The 22,622-nt window shown below is 35.8% G+C and overlaps 5 protein-coding genes and 1 pseudogene across 8 annotated transcripts; 1 reads left to right on the top strand and 5 right to left on the bottom strand.

The window, feature by feature from the left end:
• Positions 1-442: 442 nt before the first annotated feature.
• On the bottom strand, positions 443-2,428 carry LOC104739875 (uncharacterized). Of its 3 annotated transcripts, XM_087483225.1 has the most exons (3): positions 1,075-2,428; positions 957-995; positions 443-810 (listed from the first exon to the last, which is right to left on the bottom strand). In XM_087483225.1, the coding sequence occupies exon 1, from the start codon at positions 2,381-2,383 to the stop codon at positions 1,181-1,183; it is 1,203 nt and encodes a 400-aa protein (XP_087339351.1). In that variant the 5' UTR covers positions 2,384-2,428; the 3' UTR covers positions 443-810; positions 957-995; positions 1,075-1,180. The 3 variants fall into 3 exon arrangements, with proteins under 3 accessions (XP_087339351.1, XP_087339350.1, XP_010458646.2); XM_087483224.1 differs by having other exon boundaries at positions 957-2,428; XM_010460344.3 differs by lacking the exon at positions 957-995 and having other exon boundaries at positions 1,044-2,428.
• A 2,775-nt stretch (positions 2,429-5,203) lies between these two features.
• On the bottom strand, positions 5,204-8,223 carry LOC104739874 (uncharacterized). Its single transcript, XM_010460341.2, has 12 exons — positions 8,030-8,223; positions 7,795-7,933; positions 7,263-7,341; positions 7,000-7,075; positions 6,822-6,905; positions 6,623-6,727; positions 6,449-6,529; positions 6,308-6,372; positions 6,144-6,213; positions 5,898-6,073; positions 5,675-5,813; positions 5,204-5,585 (listed from the first exon to the last, which is right to left on the bottom strand). The coding sequence occupies exons 1-12, from the start codon at positions 8,177-8,179 to the stop codon at positions 5,439-5,441; spliced, it is 1,311 nt and encodes a 436-aa protein (XP_010458643.2). The 5' UTR covers positions 8,180-8,223; the 3' UTR covers positions 5,204-5,438.
• Positions 8,224-11,781: 3,558 nt separating this feature from the next.
• On the top strand, positions 11,782-13,886 carry LOC104743257 (putative pectinesterase 56). The gene is made up of 3 exons (XM_019235970.2): positions 11,782-12,015; positions 12,731-12,986; positions 13,111-13,886. Exons 1-3 carry the CDS (start codon positions 11,839-11,841, stop codon positions 13,803-13,805), a joined length of 1,128 nt encoding a protein of 375 aa, XP_019091515.2. The 5' UTR covers positions 11,782-11,838; the 3' UTR covers positions 13,806-13,886.
• Positions 13,887-17,946: 4,060 nt separating this feature from the next.
• On the bottom strand, positions 17,947-18,661 carry LOC104743255 (uncharacterized). The gene has a single exon (XM_019235287.2). The coding sequence runs from the start codon at positions 18,659-18,661 to the stop codon at positions 18,032-18,034; it is 630 nt and encodes a 209-aa protein (XP_019090832.1). The 3' UTR covers positions 17,947-18,031.
• On the bottom strand, positions 17,947-19,519 carry LOC147927853 (pentatricopeptide repeat-containing protein At1g12300, mitochondrial pseudogene; annotated as a pseudogene). The gene has a single exon (XR_015580859.1). The product of XR_015580859.1 is annotated as a pentatricopeptide repeat-containing protein At1g12300, mitochondrial pseudogene (transcript).
• A 516-nt stretch (positions 19,520-20,035) lies between these two features.
• On the bottom strand, positions 20,036-22,385 carry LOC109128605 (uncharacterized). The gene has a single exon (XM_087486425.1). The coding sequence runs from the start codon at positions 22,273-22,275 to the stop codon at positions 20,548-20,550; it is 1,728 nt and encodes a 575-aa protein (XP_087342551.1). The 5' UTR covers positions 22,276-22,385; the 3' UTR covers positions 20,036-20,547.
• Positions 22,386-22,622: the final 237 nt, after the last annotated feature.

Below are 22,622 nucleotides of genomic sequence, written 5' to 3'. Positions count from 1 at the left end.
CACAAGCAACCAAAAACACGGAGGTGAGTGTATGGGGGTGGTTTGTTGAAGAGTGTGGTGAATGGGATAGCATTGGAGATGGAAGATGATGGAGAATTTTGAGAGTATGAGCAGCCGTATGAAGGGCCTCCACCCAAAATTCTGGTGGCATATAAGCTTGGAAAAGAATGGTGCGTACTAAGTTATTAAGAGTACAAAGCATTCTCTCCGCGCGTCCGTTCTGCGGAGAGGTGTACGGACATGAGAATCGACATTTAGTGCCTTCGGCTGCAAGGTAAGAAAGGAATTGTCGATTGTTGTATTCTCCAATGTTATCACATTGAAGAGATTGAATGGGACAGCCAAATTGAGTTCGAACATAGGAAGAAAAATGAATATATTTGCTGAGCGTGTAACTTTTGCGCCTGAGAGGGTAAACCCAAACATAATTAGAAAACTGATCAAGAAAAATGACATAGTATTTTATTGCTCCAAAACTCGGTACATGAGAAGTCCAAATATCCTAGTGAGAACAATTTCAAAAGGTTTAGAAATAATAGACGAAGAAGCAGAAAAGGGAAGGTGAACATTTTTGCCAATTTCACATGCGTGACACAAACTTGGCATGTCGCTTTTATTAAAAACTAAAAAACCAGAAGAAGCAAGAGATTGTAGAACAGAGCTCCCGGGATGTCCCAAGTGACGATGCCAGAGAGTGCTACTAGATGTGGTGATGAAAGCCTGCGGTGGTGTGAGTTTGTTGGTTGGAGTCACCGCATAAAGAGGGCCTTGACTATCACATCAGAGAAGAGGAGTCTTGGTTCGAAGATCCTTAACAAGAAAGCCAAAAGGATCAAATTCGATGGTACATTGATTATCAGTGACAAAACGACGAACCGACACCAAATTTTTAATAATAGAGGGACAAACGAGAACATTTTTGAGTAGGAGAGGATGAGATGAGGAGGGAATGATACCATTACCGAGCTTAGTAACTTCAAAGGATCCATTACCGACTGTCACAATAGGAGAAGCGCTAGTATTAAAAACAGAACGAAGAGTACCTCGCAGTGATATGAGTGAGTTCTGATGTACCAAGAGTTGTTGTTTGGATCCTGTAACGTCATCGTGTTGAGAGCATGAGTGAGTTCTGATGGCAGATATGGTGATGTGGTTTGTGGCGGAGGATATGGTGACTGAATCATATGAGCTTCAGCAGGAGAGCGGTGTTGTGGAGCAGTGCCGAGGATGTCATTGGTAGGAGAGAATGATTGCTGACGTGGATAAGAAGGAGCCATCGGAAACTGCGACTGGTGTGAAGGGAAACCATAGGGCAGTGGCCATTGTGGAGGAGGTCCATACGGCCATTGTGGTGGTCCGTATGAGTGATGTTGCCAAGAATGATTACCATGATGACGCCCCTGCCACGGTTGTTTCGATTGCCACGACCACGGTTGTTATAGCCTCCTCGACCTTGGTGAGGTGGATGTTTCAAGTGTTGGTGCTCCGATGCCGTGTAGAGAACAGCGGGAGCAGAGGAGCTATCGTTGTTGTTTGGTTGTGGTTTGCTCTGTTTTGCAAGCCGATCCTCCTCCATGATAAGCATTGAGCGTGCCGTCGAGAAAGTTGGGAAGGGTGTCTTTTGTTTGATGAAGTTGATGATGTTGTCATACTTGTCGGAGAGACCATTGAGGAGATGCATAACAAGTACCCGATCTGTGACGGGAGAGTCAAGATTCGCAAGCAGATCAGCGAGATTTTTGAGTTTGTGACAGTTGTCATGAACACTAAGATCGCCAATGGTGGTTGTACGTAGTTCATGATCACACTGTAGAGAACGGGCTTCCTTGTTATCACGAAAAATATTCTCGATAGAGAGCCATAGATCACTGGTTGTGCACTTGGCTTGCATAACTGTGTCAAGGAGAGATTTGGAGAGGGTTCCATAAATCCACATCTTGACCAAGCCATCACGCTCCTTCCATGCCGTAGCAATTTCCGGTGATGGTTTACCGGTACCGTCGATGTGTTTGAGAACACTAAACGTGATGCAGTGTGTTTCAAATAACTCGCGCCACACATCGTAGTTGAATTTCTTCATATCAAGGACAATAGGGATGTAGGCCTTGATTTGGGAGATAGTGAACGGTTTTTCAGATTTTTCGGTGATGGTTGTCATGGAGAAAGAAAGAGAGGGAGAGAGACGAAAGGAGGGAAGATGTGAGAAAAGTAAAGAGAGAAGGAGGAAGAAGAAGAAGTGAACAAAAGGAGAAAAGAAAAGATTTAGAGGTCGAGAGATAGACCTAGAGCTCTGATACCATGTAAGCTTGAATATAGCTCGATGCCCTTGTAATCTTATTGACAAGAATATATATAGAGTACATAGCGTATCACACATGATCATATATGAGAATATTCACAATGACTTTAATGGGAAGAATATATTTTGCATATATTCACTAACAATATCTGATTTATCACACAAACCTAGATCCAGTAAATAATTGTATATGATTAGTGATACATGCATGAAACCAGGTCACTGAACACAATCCTATCATTATGCTGTTACTGATTCAACTGTACTACTACTTTTCACTTCAAGATTTGGAGAGTAGTTTAGAAATGTGAGACTGGGACAGAGTAATTTAAGTACAGTAAATGCTGAAGTTGGTTTCTGAATATGTTTGCTCAAGTTTAGTCATTGTCTATGATTGATGTAATTAACCAATTTTTTGCTCCCCGGCTCCCCCATTGGATACTCCCCTAAGATTAAACCACTTTGATTAATTTATATCGTAATCATGGTAAATTTGGTAATTACATTAATGCAAGCCAGTCCGAGTAAGGAGTAACGCATACGTCACATACACGCTATGCAACATATTGGGTTATAGGAAAAAGGGCATGAGAGGATTTGCTGTGTCATTTTTATAATACTATAACTTTTTTTTTTTTTTTTTTAATACTATAACCTTTGCTGTGTCATTTAAACTATTAACGAGAAAAGAAAAGTTATTCAACTTCATTTGGACCCAGATATATAGTTTTATACTACTAGTTTTATTGTTATCTAGTAACCCGAATACAAATGTTGTAGTATGACATATGTTTCTTTCACGAACCGAAGTGGTAATAATAATAGGTGTCAAAAAAGGGGTTATTTACCAGACAAGAAATTAGGGGTTCGTATCGGTTAGGTTTTTGGTGCCTATAATCACTACCTCAATTCTTGTTTCAACTTCCAGATAATTTTTTAGTACACTTAAAATTTTAAAATTATTCAAACGAATGATTCGCGACATTCCATTGTGTATCCGATCGATGCGTTTTAGTATATGCTGTAAAATGTTAAACTATGTCGAACAAGTAATCTTTATAACATTTACGTATACAATACATAAACTTTGAGTAATACGATACAAGTTAGGTAACCCATCTGAAAATGATAGCGCGAGTCGAATAGTATACGAACATTTTTCTGTTTTTGACGTCCGTGTAATAGTGATATAACTTTTTAAACGTTAAAATAATAATAATTAATCTAGAAAGACTCGAGAAACACGAGAACATGACCGGCCAAACTACTAGTTTAACTTTAAACTTTCATAATAAAGTAAAGCTCTTTGCCTAAATCATCAAATAAGTTAAAAATAACTAAGTAATTCTTATGTGTTTCGAAACCATAGTAAAGAACTAGCTAGACTCCAAAGGTCTGAGATCTCAGATCTATAAAAACATCATGGGCTAAGGAAATTTGATTTTTGTTTTTCTGGATTAATCAACAATAATTATTAGGTTCACTGGGAAAACTAGTAATGCAATCAAACTATACATCTAACCACTTGTTAGTTCGGCCAAGCACATGAATCATTTGTTTAAATATATAATACATCATCTCAATCACAATCGTCTTGTCAGAATTAGTGTCCAATAATGATGAAAAGAAATGTACCAACGCCGATTTATACAAAATAATATAGTAATTAACAATTACTATTATACACGTGAAACCTCTTGTAGCCACATAGCAATTGCATGTGGAAGCGAAGGATTGGCCAACCAAGTAAAAATGTGAAATTAATTATGGTCTCTTAATTCTTATGGCATCCACTAACCAAGTGAGATCATAAAAGAGTCTACAGTTTGTTATAATTGTGCCATATACACAAACACGGTTCAAAAGTCATGTGAAACCATTTTTCTTTTCCTCATTTTGTTTTTACAAACAAATCACTTTAAGGTTGTCTTTCTGTTTAATAGAATTTACAGCCATTTACGTGGAATCAACGAACTGGAAAAGACAAGATCTTGTATATGATTGTTGGATGTGGGAAAACTAGATCCACATGCAGAAGAAGACCGATAGGTTTTTTTTTCGGCAGAGACCACGTGCTCTGTCTCCCTATAGAAATAGTATAATCTTGATTTGTTGCTAAAACAATAATTCTAGAAAGAAAGAAAAATAGTCCGAGGAAATTTGAGAACCTTATAATTTTCGTATTGCAAAAAGTAATAATAGCGTTATCCTTTCTCCTATAAATCAAAAAGGATAAAGCAATCACTCTATTGCACTCAGATTTTTCGAATCAGTAATGAAGTTTACATTGAAATGGAGCCTATATTATTGGAATTATTGATTGATACGAACCCACAACAATCTACAATCACACACGTCGTCAAAAGAAAACACAATCAGACGGGAAAAATAATGATTGAACTAAACTCTACTAATATTTGTCAACTTTAGAAGATAAATATATATTACACTCGATAATGAAAATCGTACGTTTCTGCTTGTGTGAAAATTACTAAATCATAAGTATTATCTGATATTAAAGAGAAGTGACCACTGACCAGTGATCAGATAATGCATCTGACTGAGATGGATAAGTTTTATGTGTTCAGTCTCTTCGTTTTCTTCATGTTCCCTTTATCCTTTACCTTTATCATTTGGTTCACATAATTTCCCACTTATTTTTTGGATTTATTATTTTAGTAAGTAAACAGGACTTGGATGTCATCATGCCAATGTCCAATTTTTTTTTTGTATAAGAAAATAATTTTTGTACTTTCAGTTCATAGTCAAAATTTTAGTTTGGTTTGAAGTACTTTGAACTTTAATAGAACCAGTTGGTTTTACGAAATTAATCGGTTTAATAATTGTTCGTATAATTCGATCGGTACTAATATGCTTTGAGAGATCAGAGAACCTACTAAGTCATTTTACAGAAGAAAACAGACCCCAAAGTTTCAGATGGAACAATATGAAAAAGATTAGTTTTAGTCTCGTCTTGTAGCCGAAGTCTTAGACAAGAGACCATGATGAACTACAAGGCACACGAAAAAGAAGAAAGGGGAAAGAAGATTAAGAGGGTAGTGTTCAAGTAACATGGGCTTTTAGTTTTCTTACAGTCTTATTGATGTAGATCCTTAGTGATGAAGGGAAAAGCTTTGTTTTAGACATTAGGAGGTGGCCAAATCTTCCCAAAGAGCTCTTCAACGCGTTTAGCTTGGTTCGCATAACCCTCGACACCAGCTGATAAAAGCTCCACTGATGCAGGACCCATAGCTGAAGCCATGCTTAGCTGGTCCCATTTGACCAGCTACACCAGAATCAAACAAACAGAGTGAGACACTGGTTAAGTGAAAGCAGAAGCAAAAAGTGTGTTGGATGTATAGGTTCAAAACTAACCTCTTTGTTGGTGAAGTTGTAATGCGTTGCTGTTTCAGGAGTAAGTTTCCGAACAAATGAGTATTTTTCATCGTCGGGGATGGCAGGTGAGTCTTTGAGAGATTGCAGTACCTTTAATGGTGCAATCACATAGTCGACCCTGAGACCGAGGAGAACACTGAGAGTTAGAATGGGTTCAGAATCTGCTGATGGTCGAACCTGCAATTTGGAAGTTTGTGTTTACCCGAGAAGACTGAACAAGTCTTGTTTGTTCCGGACAGCAGCAGCCATCAGCTTGGACTTGTAACCATACTTGTGAATGTAGTTATATGATCTTCTCACCAAGGCCAAACCAGGATCTTCTCCGGATTTAATAGCAGTTTCAATCTCGGTATCTCCCGAATGATTACGCGCCCAGTCCTAAAGATTTTAAGATATTAACTTTGCCATATCACTGAACTTACTAAGCATATGTTGAGAAAATGGTTACCCTGAGGCGACCAACGAAAATCTGAATGACAGAAGCACCGGCTTGAGCAGCTGCTGCAGCTTGAGCAAAGCTGATGATATATACAAGAAGAGATTATAAAGAACAAAAATCATGTGGATGAACAGTTTTACTATTAAAGAGTCAAAAGGTATGTTCTATGGTACCTGTAAACGAAGGTTATATGCGTTTGGATTCCCTCAGATTCCAACAATCTTGCAGCTTCAATACCCTATCAGAGCGATAAGCACAACAATGAGAGACCATTAAATGGGAAAGCTTTGTTATTTGCTGAACAACAATCTTACTTGCCAAGTTGCAGGGATTTTGAATAGGAGCCGGTCGTGTGGTACATCTATTTCATTGTATAGTCTCAGCAGATCATGAACCTACACATATCATCACATCACATGTCAGTGATTTGAAGATACGGTAAACATATACCCAAATTATATTATATATGGTCTGCTTCTAGTAACTACCTTGCGGATAATGCCGTTTGTGTCATAAGCAAGACGTGCATCCACTTCAGTTGAAACTCGACCTGGAACGAGTTTGACTAGATCGCCACCTACGTTAACCATTGCCTGCACTTTCCTCATCAGTAATAAGGCAAACAAACTCTTCAAGCAGCAAAGATCTGAAAGAGAGGGAATACAGATAAGAAATAAGAAGATCAACCTTATTGGAAATGCAAGAGAGCCGAGATTCGGTGGTTTCAAGCCCTGCACAAGAAGAATCCGCCAAAGCCATGTCCACAGCATTCTAACATGATGTGAAAATGTCAAAATTAAATAAGCTCAAAACAAAAAGTGTCATATACTATCATATAAAATATCAAAACTCCTGAAATGCTTACGCGGAAAACTGTATCAGGTAGACCACAGATTCCCAGAAGAAGAGAAGAGCTAACTGTAGCTGCAGTCGGTGGGAACCTGAGCAGATCAGTAAAATACAACAAAGGTATTAATCAAGCAAAAACCAAAAAGTTATACTATCTCCAAGCCAAAAATAGGATTTCACAGTAACTAAAGGTTAGAAGTTAGACTTGTGAGGGAGCTTTTACATCTTAACATCTTAGACTAATTTATTTCTTGTATCCTTGATAAAGATATATCATACCTCTCAAAGTCATCGAAAACGACTGTATCAGGAACAATCTCGCTAAAGGCTGATACAGCATCTAGCTCATTGTTCTCACCTGGAAAAACAAAGGTTCAATAAACAATATCAATGATGGTCCAAAGCATTCCAGAAAAGTAGAAGGTTCAAAACTTCAAGAAAATTAGACACCAAAGACACAATTTTTGTTGCTAAGAACTTCACATGCAACACTTCAAATTCAACCACAAAGCAACAATGTTCAGCTAAGAACTAAAAAAGCAACCAGAAGCATCGTATCATCAATGTTAGACCAAAATGGGACTCACATCCCCTCCAAGTTAGAAAGGTCCCTGTTTTCAAACTAAAGATAGTAACTTTGTAAAGCATAGTATCCTAACAAGTGATTCCAGGCATTGCAGAAACAAACCCACATAAAAATTAAAAGCTTGAATCCTAATTAATCTTTCAAAAATCCATACTTTTTTTTTTTGTTTTCCAAGAAATCAAATCATATTGATGATGAACAAACAGGATCGATAAAAACAGATACCAGCTCCGAGAGACGAAGACGATGATGGAGAGGGAGAAGAACTAGCGGAAGCACGAATCGATCGCCGGTGACTGAAGTGAACAGCTGGAAGAGGAAGAGTAACGGAGAATCCGGCTGCGAGCATCTTCCATCGTCCCTTCTGCGAAGTTCAAAGATCGCACACATTCCCATTACATACATGCGATTGAAAAAAGAAAAAGCAAAGCAAAAGATTTGGAGAGAAGAGAGTGAGTACCTGGATCGAAGCAGAGAGAGTTGCACAAGACGGAGTTTGCAAAGAAGAGAGTGGCATTTTTTGTTGTTGTTGTTTCTTCAGTTTGATTTGATCGATCTCGATAAACACATCCAGCCGTTGATATCGTCCGATTAACATGGGTCCCGCCATCTCTAATTTATCCCAAAAAAAATGTCACAAAGATTAGTCTTTACACGACATTTTAAATTAGTCTATTGAAACTTTAATTAAGAAGAAGAACTTTAATACAGTAAAATCTCTATAAATTAATAATGTTATAACCATGAAAATCTATTAATTTATAAAGGTTTTAATTTTTTGATAAATTAATAATTATTAATTTAGAGAAAGGCTTTCCTAATTTGGTTAAAAAGTTAAAAAAAAAAGATTTAATCAATATAACTAATATTTTTATAAAATCAATTACAAGGAAAATAACAATTATTATATTTTGAATATAACACTCAAAGATTTTTATATAGTAAAAATATTAAAAAATGAACTTTAATAAAAATTGATGTGTATATATACACATATATTTATAGAATTTAATAGAATTATTAATTTATATTATTGATGGGACCATATATTTACAAAAAGATTTTTAAAAAAATTATTATATTATTATATTATCGAATTGTGTCTAAAATTACATTAATTCTATCTTGGGACCGGAAAAAATTATTAATTTATAGAGATTATTAATTTACTGAATATTAATTTATAGAGGTTCTATTGTAATGTTAATGAAACACCACTTTCGATTCGACCGGACTGTACCAGAACAGATAATTTCCAGTTATTAGTCAATTCTAAATTCAAACCGGATAATGATGGCTAAACCGGTTCCGGACCCTGAAATAGCAAAATTCGTTCGATACGACGACTCTGTCCCGTTACTTAATCTTGAATTATCACTTTGGTCATCTTATATAGCGTCACAACCAAACTACTCTATTGAAAATCACTTGCGTTCTTAGTCCTAGGCTACTACTAGCTATATAGACTCCTAGTGTGATATCTTCAGATGTAAACAAATGCAGATTTACTTTCATATGCACATCAGCACATGCATTTACAACTATTAAACTATCTTGAAGTTTTAAGATTATTTTATTATTTTCTACAATCTACATTGAAGAATTTAAACCATAAGACACTTTATGAAAAGAGCGCTTTTAAAGGGAGAAACTCTCTCAAAACCCTAGTTTTTACAGAGCGCCGTCTCTCTGCTCCGTTTGCCTCTCCGCCGCCTGCGGCTTCGCCGGCGGTGTGAGAGGGCTTTGTTCATCCTTTTTTTCTTCTGTTGTAGTGGTAGGGTAAAAGGACTCGACCTCCTCTTCTCTGGTAGCGCGAGGAGTCACCTCTGTTGCGTCGATTCGGTGCAATGGCGGATGTTACGGAGAGAGATATCGGCTCGTCTCTCCTCTCCGGGAGATTGGTGGCGGTTTGAAACTGCTTCGGGTGGCTTTCTTTGCAGTTTATGGGCGACGGATTTGGGTTCCTGAGTTGCGCCCCCTGCTTCCCCATCTCTTCGGTGGAGTAGCTAACCGGAGGCTTTCGGTGGAGTACGAGTTCTAGAGTCGACTGGTTGTTGGGGAGAATCCGTTGGATGTCGGTGGCTGAGATTTGAGGTTATCCTCAAAGCTGGTGTTCTTGAGAGCTTCCTCAACCTCTGGTTTCAGTCCGACTAAGAAGTGAGACAACATGCAGATGCGATGTGGCTAATCCGGAATTGCATCGTAAGGTGAAGATTTGCTAATCTGTGTTTCAATCTTATCATTAGATGATTAGTATTACAGGCTTTGAGTGTTTGTTTGGAGAAGTCTCGGATCATGCTGGTTTTGTTTCGCGTCCCTTGGTCGGGTCAGTCGGATATTTGTCTGTTTTTTGGCTTAGGATCTGAGCAATGAAAGCCGGAGAAACCAAGTCTTTCTGATGTTGCGCCTCTGGGTGTTGATGCTATTGGAACAAGAACTACACGCATATCATGAGGTTCAAATAGCTTGGATTTGTTTTTTGATCTTCAATATAGATTTTGGTACCTTTTGTGTTAGTAGTTGTTTTCGTATCATAGGGTTAATATTAGTTGGTTTAAGCGATGATTTCACTTTGAGTTGTAGAGTGTTATCTATCTCATAGTGGTTAAAAAATGCAATGGTTTTTCGGTCAGGTAACGTTGGATCCATTAGTGTTTCACGGCGATACTAGATCGAACCATTGCATTTGGTCTAATTCTGGTGGGGAATATTTTGTATCTTGAATTTGGATGTATTCTTTGGTTAATGAAGAATTGAAGTTGAGCCAAAAAAAAAAAAAAAAGACACCTTATGAAATGATTTTTCTTTGTGGATGATTAAACCTAACACTGTTTTGGCTACTCAGGTGAGAAAGCAATTTCATTGATCACGCACTCAAGTTTACTAGCTTCAGCTCTCCATTTTCCTCTGAATCTGAAAGCAGCCGCTGAAGCTCAGAAGATACTAACAAAGTCTATGTCCACTCTACTTTTTGGCATAAGAGATATGCCACGTTCTTGATCGGAAGCAACAAACCAAACCATCTATAGCTTATATTATTAGCCTTGTGCGAGATTTTTATCAATGAGACTATGAGGTTATAATGAATTAGGTTTTTTTACCGTGTTAGACTTTTTGTTTTCATTATATGCATTTTCCTAGATTTTGGTATTCTTTTTTTTTTTTGAATTAAGGCATGTCCAAAATCATCTCTTTTCTTGTTTTTGGATCTTAAATTAATTAATTGGATGATACTTCCAGTAATTCTACATTTCTTATGATGAGTTTATTAACAAATAAGTTTACTTAAAATTCTCTTGAAAATAAGTTTACGTTATGACTCAATCTTTTAAAAATCAGCACCAAAAAAACAAAAACCTACTAATTCACTTTGATTTAAACTTACCAATGATTAACTCGATGTATAAAGAACAATACAATAACTCTTACACTAACTAATTAATAGTCGAAAATACTACAAACCAAAATAGATTAATATCTCTTTGTTTAAAAAATATAGAATAACATTAAATTAAAAAATATTAATTTGAAAACAAAAAAATAGTCTCGCGGTGTACCGCGGGATCAAACCTAATCTTCAGAAAGGTAAACAAATGCATATTTACTTTCATATGCACATCAGCACATGCATTTATAACTATTAAATTATCTTGAAGTTTTAAGAAATTTTATAATTTTCTACAATTTACATTGAAGAATTTAAACCATAAGACACCTTATGAAATGATTTTTCTTTGTGAATGATTAAACCTAACACACTTTAATTTGCAAGAATCATTGCTTCACCTCTGCGCATTAAATTAACGTTTTAAAGGAGAGCTTAAATTAAATTTTCTTCTAGTATATACTTTTTTTTTGTTTCTTAAATTATATAATGATCAAAAAGTATAAGAATTTGATTGGAATTGAAACCAATGATATATTAAGAAAGTGTTTGGCCAGCAAAACAAATAAATTTGAATTTATGTATATCATGTGTATAAGTGATATTGTTTATAATATTTGTAATTTATGATCAATAATCTTTTCTAAATATGATAAATTAAATTCTAAAACTATAAAATTTATAATATCGAAAATCTAATCTTATTTAAACAATTAAAAATATATATAAATTAATAATTATTAATTACATTGTACATTAATATTTAATAATTAATAATTATAAATTAATTTCACTATAAATTAATATAATATCATGATGTTAACATTATTAATTTATAAAAGTTTTACTATACTTGAAGAGAGACAAAACGAACACTCTTTCTAATGGCGGTTGGTTACACAAGTCTTTCAGCTTTTTACCTTCTTCTAGTATCTTTCTCAACTCTCTTAACAATTCCATTCACTGTGAGAGACGTTGACGAACTCCAAACGGCTTCGGCTGGCTTTCCCTTGTGGCTTACTAATGATGATGACAAGAAGATTATAGGTGGCAATACCAAGGTAGTTTATTTCAAAAGCCTAAATAGATTTGTGTTATATGATTTGATAATGGAACCCAAAATAAAATATATTTTTTTCTAAATCAGAACGATATATACAAACATAAAATTATTTTGGTTTTTTAAAAATATTTGTTCTTACTTAAAAGATTGGTTTCTTTTCAGTAAACATTAGCTACTTGTGATAGCGAAAATGTTTTTATTTTTACTTTTTTGGAATTGAAGTACTTAGCTTAAATACCTTTGGAGTTTACTTACCCAATTTATTTGTCAAATGAGTATATATCTTCTCAAATTAGATAAATCACAAAAATTCAAAGATCTTCTAAATCAGCATTAAGAGAATGTATGAAGTGGCATAATTGATGTACATAACCATTGGGTTGATGTAGAGATCATATGGGTCACAAAATATCGTCATAATTGGTTTCCATAAAGTATTTATCATTGTTACACTTATATGCATTTAAACAATTATTGTTAATCGATATCAACAAATTTATTTTCTGGTAATTATATTACTAGATAATTATTACATAAACTGTTTATTAATTAAACTATGTTTTCTAGTAAAAGAAAAGGTTATATAAATTGTTACAATGGATAAAATATTTTCTAAATTTAGAATAAAATAATCATGACAAGCTAAGCAAAACTTTTACTATTGCCAAATATTTATTAAGTTTCTTATGTTTTTCTTAATAATATATTTGTAGGTCCTCAAGATGAACGCGGACATAGTAGTTGCCAAAGACAAACAGATATCGCTAAATGAAGCGATATCTGTTGTACCTGAGAACAACAAGAGAAGATTTATCGTCTATGTGAAAAAGGGCGTTTACAAGGAAACAATTAAAATTGGAAAAAGAAAGACGAATTTAATGCTCATAGGCGACGGTAGAGACATAACAATTCTTACTGGCAATTTAAACGCCAAGGATGGATACTCTATCAAAGAATCGGCCACGTTTGGTAAAATATATGTTTTCTCTACTTGTAGAATATTATTGTTTGTTATTTAAGAAAAAGAGATAATACTATTGTTTTTGTTCTATATATATCATAGTGAAATGAAAATTCTTGATAAAATTTACAGCTACTAGCGCCAACGGATTTATGGCGCTAGACATTTGGTTCCAAAACACGGCTGGGCCAGCAAAGGAACAGGCGGTTGCTCTTCGAGTGTCTGCCGATGTTTCGGTCATATATCGCTGTCGAATAGATGGCTACCAAGACACACTTTTTGCTGACATGTATCGCCAGTTCTATCGTGATTGTTATATAACAGGAACAATTGATTTTATCTTTGGAGATGCTGCAGCAGTGTTTCAAAACTGTGAGATTGTGGCGCGAAAGCCTATGAGCGGACAGAGCAACGTACTGACGTCTCAGGGACGCATTGACCCAGCGAAAAACTCTGGCTTCTCGTTTCAAGGGTGTAATATATTAGCGAGTTTGGATCTTGCTCCGATCAAAGGAACAATAAAATCATTCTTAGGACGTCCGTGGAAAACATTCTCCAGAGTGGTAATAATGCAGTCTTTCATAGACGATTTTATTGATTTGGCAGGATGGACTCCTATGTACAACGATGTTGGACGTTTATCGACGTTATTCTTTGGTGAGTATGAGAACAAGGGTCCTGGAGCAGATACTAGAAGCAGGGTTAAATGGCACGGATATAAAATGATTACTGATCCGAAGGAGGCATCGAAATTCACGGTGGCAAATCTTATTAACGGTCACTTGTGGCTTAATTCGACAGGAGTACCTTACAAGGAAGGACTCTAATTAAAGACTTGTGTTTATGTAATGTTAGTAAATAAATGTAAATCATTTGCATTATAAAAATTGGTAAAAATTTTTTTTTTTTGTATTTTATGTTATTCACCAACCAAAATATGAAAGTTTCTACTTAAAAAATCTATAGTGTAATTTTAAAAGCTACTTAACACAGCAAGGAAAATATTCAATGTCTTTTTTTTTTAACAACAACATCATATTGATTGGGGAGAGATCTTGTCGTCATACATATTATCTAGAAAAATGGACAAATATCCATTACAATTATTACATAGTATTTAGTCCTTAATCCCGCTTTTGGTAGAACATCGACACACTTAATATTACTCTATGTTTCTAGTTAATTCATGTTTTAGAATTTTACATATATTAAAGAATTTTCTGAAACAACAACAACTTTATTTTGTTAATATTACATATTTCTAAGTGTTTTTTTAAGTAATAAAATATCTTAAGGATAAGTTGAGAATCTTGGGTCAAGCTAATTATATTATTTTTTAAAACTACCATATTTTTCTTTTGGTCAAAGTCTATAACATTGAAAACTCATTTTACTATGGTAAATAGTCTATTAGCATTTAAATTTGAAAATATCTTTTAGTCTATAAAAATCTCGTCTAATTTCTCCAACATTGGAAATAGAAAAATGGTTACTTCCGTCAACAAAAAAAAAATAATGGTTCTTATTGTGGTATTATTTCTTATTGTCTCATCATATGCAATATTTAGTCTTATGATTACAAAAGGAGAGATCAACTCCATTTGCACCAAAAGAAAAGAGCTTTCTTCACTCTGTTTTGAGGTTCTAAAACCAACCTCTGAAATTGCATCATTAGATCTTTTTGGTCTCACCAAATTTTTGATCAATTATCAGACTCAAAATATATCAGATACGCTAAAGCAATTGAAATTGTTTGCAGACAACACAACTGATTTTCGTTCTCATAATATGTATCTAAGTTGTATTGAAAATTATGACAGTGCTCTATACGATAATCAGCTTTCCCTTGAATATTTGGCAGCCAAAGACTTGATGCTTTAAACCAAAGAATTGGTGGTGTGACAACAAGAATGTATGAGTGTAGTGATGATTTGTTAACAATCAAGCCAATACCGCAATCAATTATCACGATGTGTAATGTCATTGGAAATTTGTCAAGCATTATGTTAGTAATTCTTGAATATTTCATAAGAAAAGATTAAATACAATGTAATATGAAATCATAATAAAGTAATGATAATATTGTCTTGCCTAGCGTATGCCTTTTTAAAATTATGAATATACATAACAAACGCATAAGAGTCATATAATATACAGTTGACAAAACAGAAGTAAAAGAAATTAGAATTAATTGATTTTAATGTTATAGACTTTTACCAAAAGAAAAATATGGTAGTTTTAAAAATTAATAGAATTAGCTTGACCAATTAGAAGAAAAAAAAAAAAAAAAATATATATATATATATATATATATATATAGGAAAAGGAAATAGCAAAGACCAATAGGAAAAGGAAAACAGAAAAAAAAACAGAAAATATAAGAAAGAAGAATCTAACGGTTCAAAAAGAAAAAAGGAAATAGCTAACATCAAATCCTGACCGTCATAAACCTTATCTATAAATACTGTATAAGTGCTTCGACTCTTTCACATGACTTGTTCATCTATTTGTTCTCCCCTTCTTAGGTGGTGTGGTGTGATAATCTTCTAAACCCCGACGGGTCTAATGATCATCGCTACGCTACTAGTTCGTTCCTACTTGTGAAATCTTCTCTAGGGTTTGTTGATCTCTTTCAATTGCATCTCTAGTTGTTGTAGTTCTTGCTCTGTTAAAATCTTAGGATTCTGATATGTTGTGTTACATCTTCTAGGTATGATTTGTTTTCCTGTGTATTTGTTTCCTTTTTTATGTTATTTACTTGTGGTTTTTGTTTTGTTGGTTTAGGACCGTTTGTGAATGATCCTATGATTGATCGGTGATGGCTTTGACTGATCGTTTTTATTCTTCTCTGGTTTGGTTTCTAAACTGCATCGGTTGCTATTTTCTTATGGATACGTTCTGTTATTTCAGGTTTTGAAGGATGCTTGCGAGTCATGACTTTGATGGACACGCCTCTTCTCTGTTCGACATCTTCAGGGGTTTTTCTCCTTGTCTTAACACTTTTTTTTATTCTCTTTTTTGTTGTTCCTTACGTTCCTTTCTTCTTCGTCTTGCAGGTGTTTTGGAAGCGAATTATGATCAGATTCAAACATTGCATAATCTCCTTGAGGCAACATTTCAGGCTTTCGCAGGGGTTCCTTAATCGTTACTTCAAACTCATCTCTATTTGCTTCTGAATTTTCAACTTTTAATTATATGTTACTTACTCTCGTTTTCTGTTTTGGTGGTTTAGATTTGTGGAGGAGGATCCTACAATTGGTCGGTGATGGCTTTGACTGATCGTTGTCACTCTAATTCATGTTATTTATCTAAGGTTTGGTGTCTATATATCATCGGTTTCTAATTTTATTTATGAATATGTTCATGTGATTTACTTTTCGTTATGTTATTTCAGGTTTGGATGATGTTTTTATCGATGAGAGTGATGGCTTTGATGGAAATGCTTCTTCAGAGGTTTTTTCTTCTCTTAACAATTCTTTTACTCCCTTTAGTTTGTTCCTTACGTTCCTTTCTTCTTCATCTTGTAGGTGTTCTGGAAGCAATTATGATCGGATCATTATATATATTATTCTTCTCCAATGTTATGAATTTATTTATGTGGTTTACTTGTCGCTCTGTTATTTCAGGTTATAGTTGATGCTTTTATCGGTGAGAGTGGTGTCTCAAGGAGAGACAAAGAAACGCTTCGCTTCTTCTCTGTTCTAACGTATTCAACGGTTTTGTTCTTCCTCTTAACACTTCTTTCATTCTCTGATAGTTCCTTTCTTCTTCGCCGTGCAGGTGTTTTGGAATAAGTATGATATGATCGGATCATTGCATATTATTCTCCAGGCTACGTCTTTAGGCTTTCAACGCATCTCTATTTGCTTCTAAATTTTAACTCTGGTTCGGTGGTTTTTTTTAATTACATGTTACTTACTTGTCGGTTTAGATCTGTGGAGGAGGATCCTTCGATTGATCGGTGCTAGCGTTGATTGATCTTTGTCACTCGAATTCATGTTATATTATCCATCAGTGATTGTGGAGGAGTATACTAAGAAGATCTATCGGTTAATTTATTTAATTTTGGCTATTTTTGGTTAGGTGTGATCTGTCCTCTGTGTGTCTTTTATTGGTTGTTTCCAGATTTTCTGCATCAATCACTCCTCTCTGTTTCTCTGCTGATGTCTGTCTACACATATTCATATGAAAGGTGGTCTTAAGTTTCCTTCCAAACGAGTTTAATCATATACTTTTTTTTCCTCTGTAAGTAGTTTTGTATTGAATGTTATTATGTCTTTTAGATCTGCTAAGTCTGAGGTCTCTGATGTAGAAGGTTGTAACTGTGGTTTACTCTGGTTGTTTTTTCCTCTTTTCCTTGGGTATCTTTTAACAATCTGTTTGTTTCCATTGACTTTGTTATTGGATGTTTCAGGATACTAGTAATGTATATTGATCTCCCTAGTGATGTTGGCATTATCTTTTTACTTGAGGTTCTAAAAGAGAAAATGTCAGGTTACTAACTGGTTCTTCCCCTTGATTATGTTTAGGTGATGCATTATGTTGTTGGATTACAGGGGAGGCTAAATTTTTATGGATAGACTTCTAGCGAATATTTTCAGGTAGTCAGTGAAAATTGAAAACATCACCTTCCTTACATCTGGTGAAGAGGCTTATTAAGTAAGTTGTTGTTGGATTTGTTACCTCCAGATGATAGTTTCTTTCTTCCTTGGACTTATTGGCTTGCAGGTCAAAGCTTTCAGTCTAACACGTTAAAATAACCTCCATTATGGTTACTTTGATTCATATTCTACCACAGGTGTGGGTCGCTTTGACTTGCCTCTACATTGCGCAAATGCTGTTTTCTCAACTTCTCATTGTTCGGAACATAGAGGAGCCTCTTTTTGATTTGTCATGTCGTGACCATGAAGCCTACGCTGGTGTTCTCATGGGAAGCACTGTGACTGGACTGGAGTAGACTGAAAATGATTGAAGTTTGTAACAAATATTCAATTGATAAGACCAAATACATCAATCATTAAACGAGAATGGTTAGCTTATATCTCTCGTTGATTCAAGAAAGCATATCCAAAAAACTTTTGTCCAATCTACCATCCGATAGCATATCCATAACTATCTTTATAGTCGAAGCATCAGCAGCGAACCCGCACCTCTTCATTTCTTCGATTAGTTGAGCTGATTTGATTACATCACTAACTAGGAGATGAGCTCGGATTAGAGTGTTGTATGTGCAGTCGTTTGGAGCAGGCCCATCCTCTACCATTTTTGTAAACAATTTATTTGCTTCAGAGAGTGACCCTTTCTTACATAATCCTGAAATCATTATGGTGTATGCCCTATTATCAAGCTGCATTCCTTTGAGAGGGAGTCTACAGAATAAATCCCAAGCATCATCCACTTTACTAGCATTGCACATCCCGTGAATAATGATACTATACATACTAATATCAAGCTTCATCTCACTCTTCTGCATTTTTTCAAAAATTTCCAATGCTTTTTCTATTTCCCCATTGTCACACAATCCATCCAGCAAAATTTTGTAAGTCACAATATTAGGAGGAACACGACGAGAAACCATCGTTTGGAAGAGTTCTTTAGCAACCTCAAGTTTTCCCGATTGACAAAACCCTTGGATTAGAGTGCTATACGTAACTGTATTAGCAACCACCCCTCTCATAGACATTGTGCGGAGAAGTTCAAAACCATCATCGACCCGCTTAGCCTTACAATATCCATTTATTCCTTGTGATCATATCCCTGAGCAACTGCGCACCATCATCCCATCTACCATCATTACAAAAGCCTCTAATGAGAGTGTTGTAGGTAATAACATCTACTTTAAAACCTTTCACTTCCATTTCGTTGAAAAGGTTGAGTGCATCGTCGAGGTTTTCGTCTTTACAAAGACCATCGATGATGATACTGTAATGGACTACATTAAGCTTGATCTTTCTTTCTTCCATCTTTCTGAGCAACTCCATGGCCAAGGCAGTTTTGCCGGACTTGCACATTACATTTAAAACCGGTCCATATGTAGCTTCATCGGGTTAAACGTGATAGTGCTAGGCTCATACCCAAGTTTCAGGATCTTCCCCAAAACAGAATAAGCGAAACAAACTCTACCACGCCGACAGAAACAATTGATGACAATATTGAGAGAGTACAAGTCATACGCAATCCCAATCAGCTCCATCTGCTTGGAGAGAGCTAGAACGAGATCATACTGCTTTGTTCTGGCAACGGCACTAAACAATCTATTCAAATCAATGACAGTGGGAAGAGGACGAGACCTAATCATGGGTTGAAAGAGATCAACAGCATCCTCTGCCTTGATATCAGCAAGCCCACTTCTCAATCTCTCTCTGTAAGACAGATTCCTATCGCTGAAACCAGAATAGTCTCGTTGGCAGCAAGAAACTAGCTCATTCGGGCAATGGTGAAGTGAAGCATTTCTCAGAGTACCTGTCTCCAGGAAGCGAGGCTGAACAAATTTCGAAGCTTTTGTAGAGCTCCATCTCTGTATCATCATCAACTTCATCATCCAAAGCTGAATCGTTCCTTTTTCACTGTGTGTGTAATTTGCTAACCCTACAAACAGACAATGCGCACGATCTGTTGACAAAGGATTAAACCCGGTTCAATCAAAGCTATACCGGAATTGGTTTAGAAGAGATTTTACTTACTGTCACGCAAATATAATTTGTCAAATTATATATCGTCGACAGAAAAAAAAAAAAAGAAATATTACAGTATTGTTTGAGATCGTATTCGTGTAAAGATTTGTTTACTTGAAGAAGTAAGTCTTCAACATATGGAAACTATTTTTTTTGGACATCAAATGGAAACTAATGAACGCAGGACTGAGAATTGTTCAATCAAACTGTTTCGCCGAATCCAATTGATACGTAAGTCTGTCTGTATTTGCTGATACATACTCACAGTTGCAAACGTTTTCTTGGATCCTAACAGATTTTTATGTCACAATGTAAATTTCAACACTCGTTATGTTCTTACTGATACAAATATATATAGGATATTAAAAATAAAAAGAGAGAGAGAGAGAGACAAAATTCTGAACTTTAACTAGTTATAAAAGTATCTGAAAACTACATAATACAAAAGCAGAATTACATCTTTTACCTTATAATAGCTTTGTCTTCCTCAGTGACAACAAGCTCTCCATCAACAAACTCACAATACAAGAAAGGCAAACCAAGCTGCTTCTCCATCTTCTTCACTATAAACACTTGTGATTGCTCACACACTGTTACCACCGTCCCTTTCCTTCCCAGCCTCCCTGTTCTCCCAGCTCTATGAGCATAGTGAACCGCATCCGTTGGAAGCTCTAGATTCACCACCAGGTCACATTCAGCAACATCAAGACCCCTAGCAGAGAGCTCATTTGTCACTAGTACCTTAATTTCCCCGTTCTTGAACTTCTTTAGAACTATTCATTATAAACATCAATCAGTTACATTAGAACAGAAACTAAATTGTTCATAGCTAATTACTACTACTCTGTTATGGGTTTAGATGAAACAGAACAAACCAGGGCTTTCTCGTAGGCATTCACGATAGCCTATCCAAAAAGCTTTTGTTCAATCTACCATCCGATAACATATCCATAACCATCTTTATAGTGGACGCATCAGCAGCGAACCCTCCCCTTTTCATGTCTTCAATGAGTTCAGATAGTATGTTGTATGTCTTAACATCGGCCTTCACTCCTCTAAGAGGTAGACTACTGAATAAATCCCAAGCATCATCTACCTTACTATCATTGCACATCCCGTGAATGATGATGTTATAGATACCAATATCAAGTTCCATCTTACTCTTCTGCATTTTTTCAAAAATTTCCATTGCTTTTTCTAGTTCCCCATTGTCACACAACCCATCCAGCAAAATAGAATAAGTCACGATATTAGGAGGAACACGACGAGAAACCATCGCTTGGAAGAGTTCTTTAGCAACCTCAACTTTTCCCGATTGACAAAACCCTTGGATTAGAGTGCTATAAGTAACTGTATTAGCAACCACTCCTCTCAGGGACATTTTGCGGAACAATTCAAAACCATCATCGACCCGCTCAGCCTTACAATATCCATTTATGAGAATACCGTAAGTCACAATATCAGGATCACACTCTTTGCTAATCATCAGATCCAGCATCTGGTTTGCCTCGTCTAGGCGGTTCTCCTTGCAAAACCCATCTATCAAAGAAGTATATGTAATAGTAGTAGGAGATATACCTCGTCGAATCATCTCCTTGTACAGTTCTTCGGCCTCTAGAAGTTTTCCCTCTTTCACAAAACTATCAATCAAAGAGTTGAATGTGACAACGTTGGGGGCGATTCTCCTTGTGATCATATCCCTGAGCAACTGCGCACCATCATCCCATCTACCATCATTACAAAAGCCTCTAATGAGAGTGGTGTAGGTAATAACATCTGCTTTAAAACCTTTCACTTCCATTTCGTTGAAAAGGTTGAGTGCATCGTCGAGGTTTTCGTCTTTACAAAGACCATCGATGATGATACTGTAATGGACTACATTAAGCTTGATCTTTCTTTCTTCCATCTTTCTGAGCAACTCCATTGCCAAGGCAGTTTTCCCGGACTTGCACATTACATTTAAAACCGGTCCAAAGGTAACTTCATTGGGTTGACAGCCATTTTCAATCATTCGATCTATCAAAACCACAGTTTCAGACACTTTACCTTTGAGACAAAGTCCATTAACCAGAGTGTTAATGGTAATGAGATCGGGTGTCTGTCTCATTTCCACCATTCGATCAACTAATCCCACGGCTTGGGAGACTCGGCCCTCGAGACATAACCCATTAAGTAGAGTGTTAAACGTGATAGTGCTAGGCTCATACCCAAGTTTCAGGATCTTCCCCAAAACAGAATAAGCGAAACAAACTCTACCACGCCGACAGAAACAATTGATGACAATATTGAGAGAGTACAAGTCATACGCAATCCCAATCAGCTCCATCTGCTTGGAGAGAGCTAGAACGAGATCATACTGCTTTGTTCTGGCAACGGCACTAAACAATCTATTGAAATCAATGACAGTGGGAAGAGGACGAGACCTAATCATGGGTTGAAAGAGATCAACAGCATCCTCTGCCTTGATATCAGCAAGCCCACTTCTCAATCTCTCTCTGTAAGACAGATTCCTATCGCTGAAACCAGAATAGTCTCGTCCGCAACAAGACGAGAAAACATGAGTTCTTGGAGTACCTGCTCTCTCTAGAAGAAGAAGACGACGTGTCTGAACCAATCCCTTCATGACCCAAAACTATAGAATTTGAAAGCTCTTAATAAAAATAAAAATGAGTGTATGTATCAGCTTCTAATTTCATGGAGGACGCAATGGAATTGGTAAACCTAAAATCTCTCAAAATCAGATGACTGTGTTCGTCGATATGCTTCTATAACCGGCTTAAAGAGACGGTTCATATCAAACCGGTTATCTTTATCCTCCTCTGCTTCCATTCCATTATTTAGTTGTTGACGAAATAAACAATTTGTTTGTTTCGGTACCGGTTGTCTTGTACCGGTACTACTATTTCATGATTAAATCAACATTTGTTTGTTTAATGACCGTTTAATAGTGTTATTATTCTAATTAACGTA

The sequence above is a fragment of the Camelina sativa genome, chromosome 14, assembly GCF_030686135.1.
Source record: "Camelina sativa cultivar CO46 ecotype springtype chromosome 14, ASM3068613v1".
NCBI lineage: Eukaryota > Viridiplantae > Streptophyta > Magnoliopsida > Brassicales > Brassicaceae > Camelina > Camelina sativa.
This window is presented reverse-complemented; position numbering and strand designations above follow the sequence as displayed.

Coding starts and splice junctions, on each gene's coding strand:
- LOC104739875 (XM_087483224.1), bottom strand. CDS start 2,383: ATGATCATGTGTGATACGCTATGTACTCTATATATATTCTTGTCAATA.
- LOC104743255 (XM_019235287.2), bottom strand. CDS start 18,661: ATGTCTATGAGAGGGGTGGTTGCTAATACAGTTACGTATAGCACTCTA.
- LOC104739874 (XM_010460341.2), bottom strand. CDS start 8,179: ATGGCGGGACCCATGTTAATCGGACGATATCAACGGCTGGATGTGTTT. Junction 6,214..6,307: donor CATATAACCTTCGTTTACAG/GTACCATAGAAC, acceptor ATATATCATCAG/CTTTGCTCAAGCTGCAGCAG. Junction 5,814..5,897: donor GACTTGTTCAGTCTTCTCGG/GTAAACACAAAC, acceptor CCTCGGTCTCAG/GGTCGACTATGTGATTGCAC.
- LOC104743257 (XM_019235970.2), top strand. CDS start 11,839: ATGGCGGTTGGTTACACAAGTCTTTCAGCTTTTTACCTTCTTCTAGTA. Junction 12,016..12,730: donor TTATAGGTGGCAATACCAAG/GTAGTTTATTTC, acceptor ATATATTTGTAG/GTCCTCAAGATGAACGCGGA. Junction 12,987..13,110: donor CAAAGAATCGGCCACGTTTG/GTAAAATATATG, acceptor TAAAATTTACAG/CTACTAGCGCCAACGGATTT.
- LOC109128605 (XM_087486425.1), bottom strand. CDS start 22,275: ATGAAGGGATTGGTTCAGACACGTCGTCTTCTTCTTCTAGAGAGAGCA.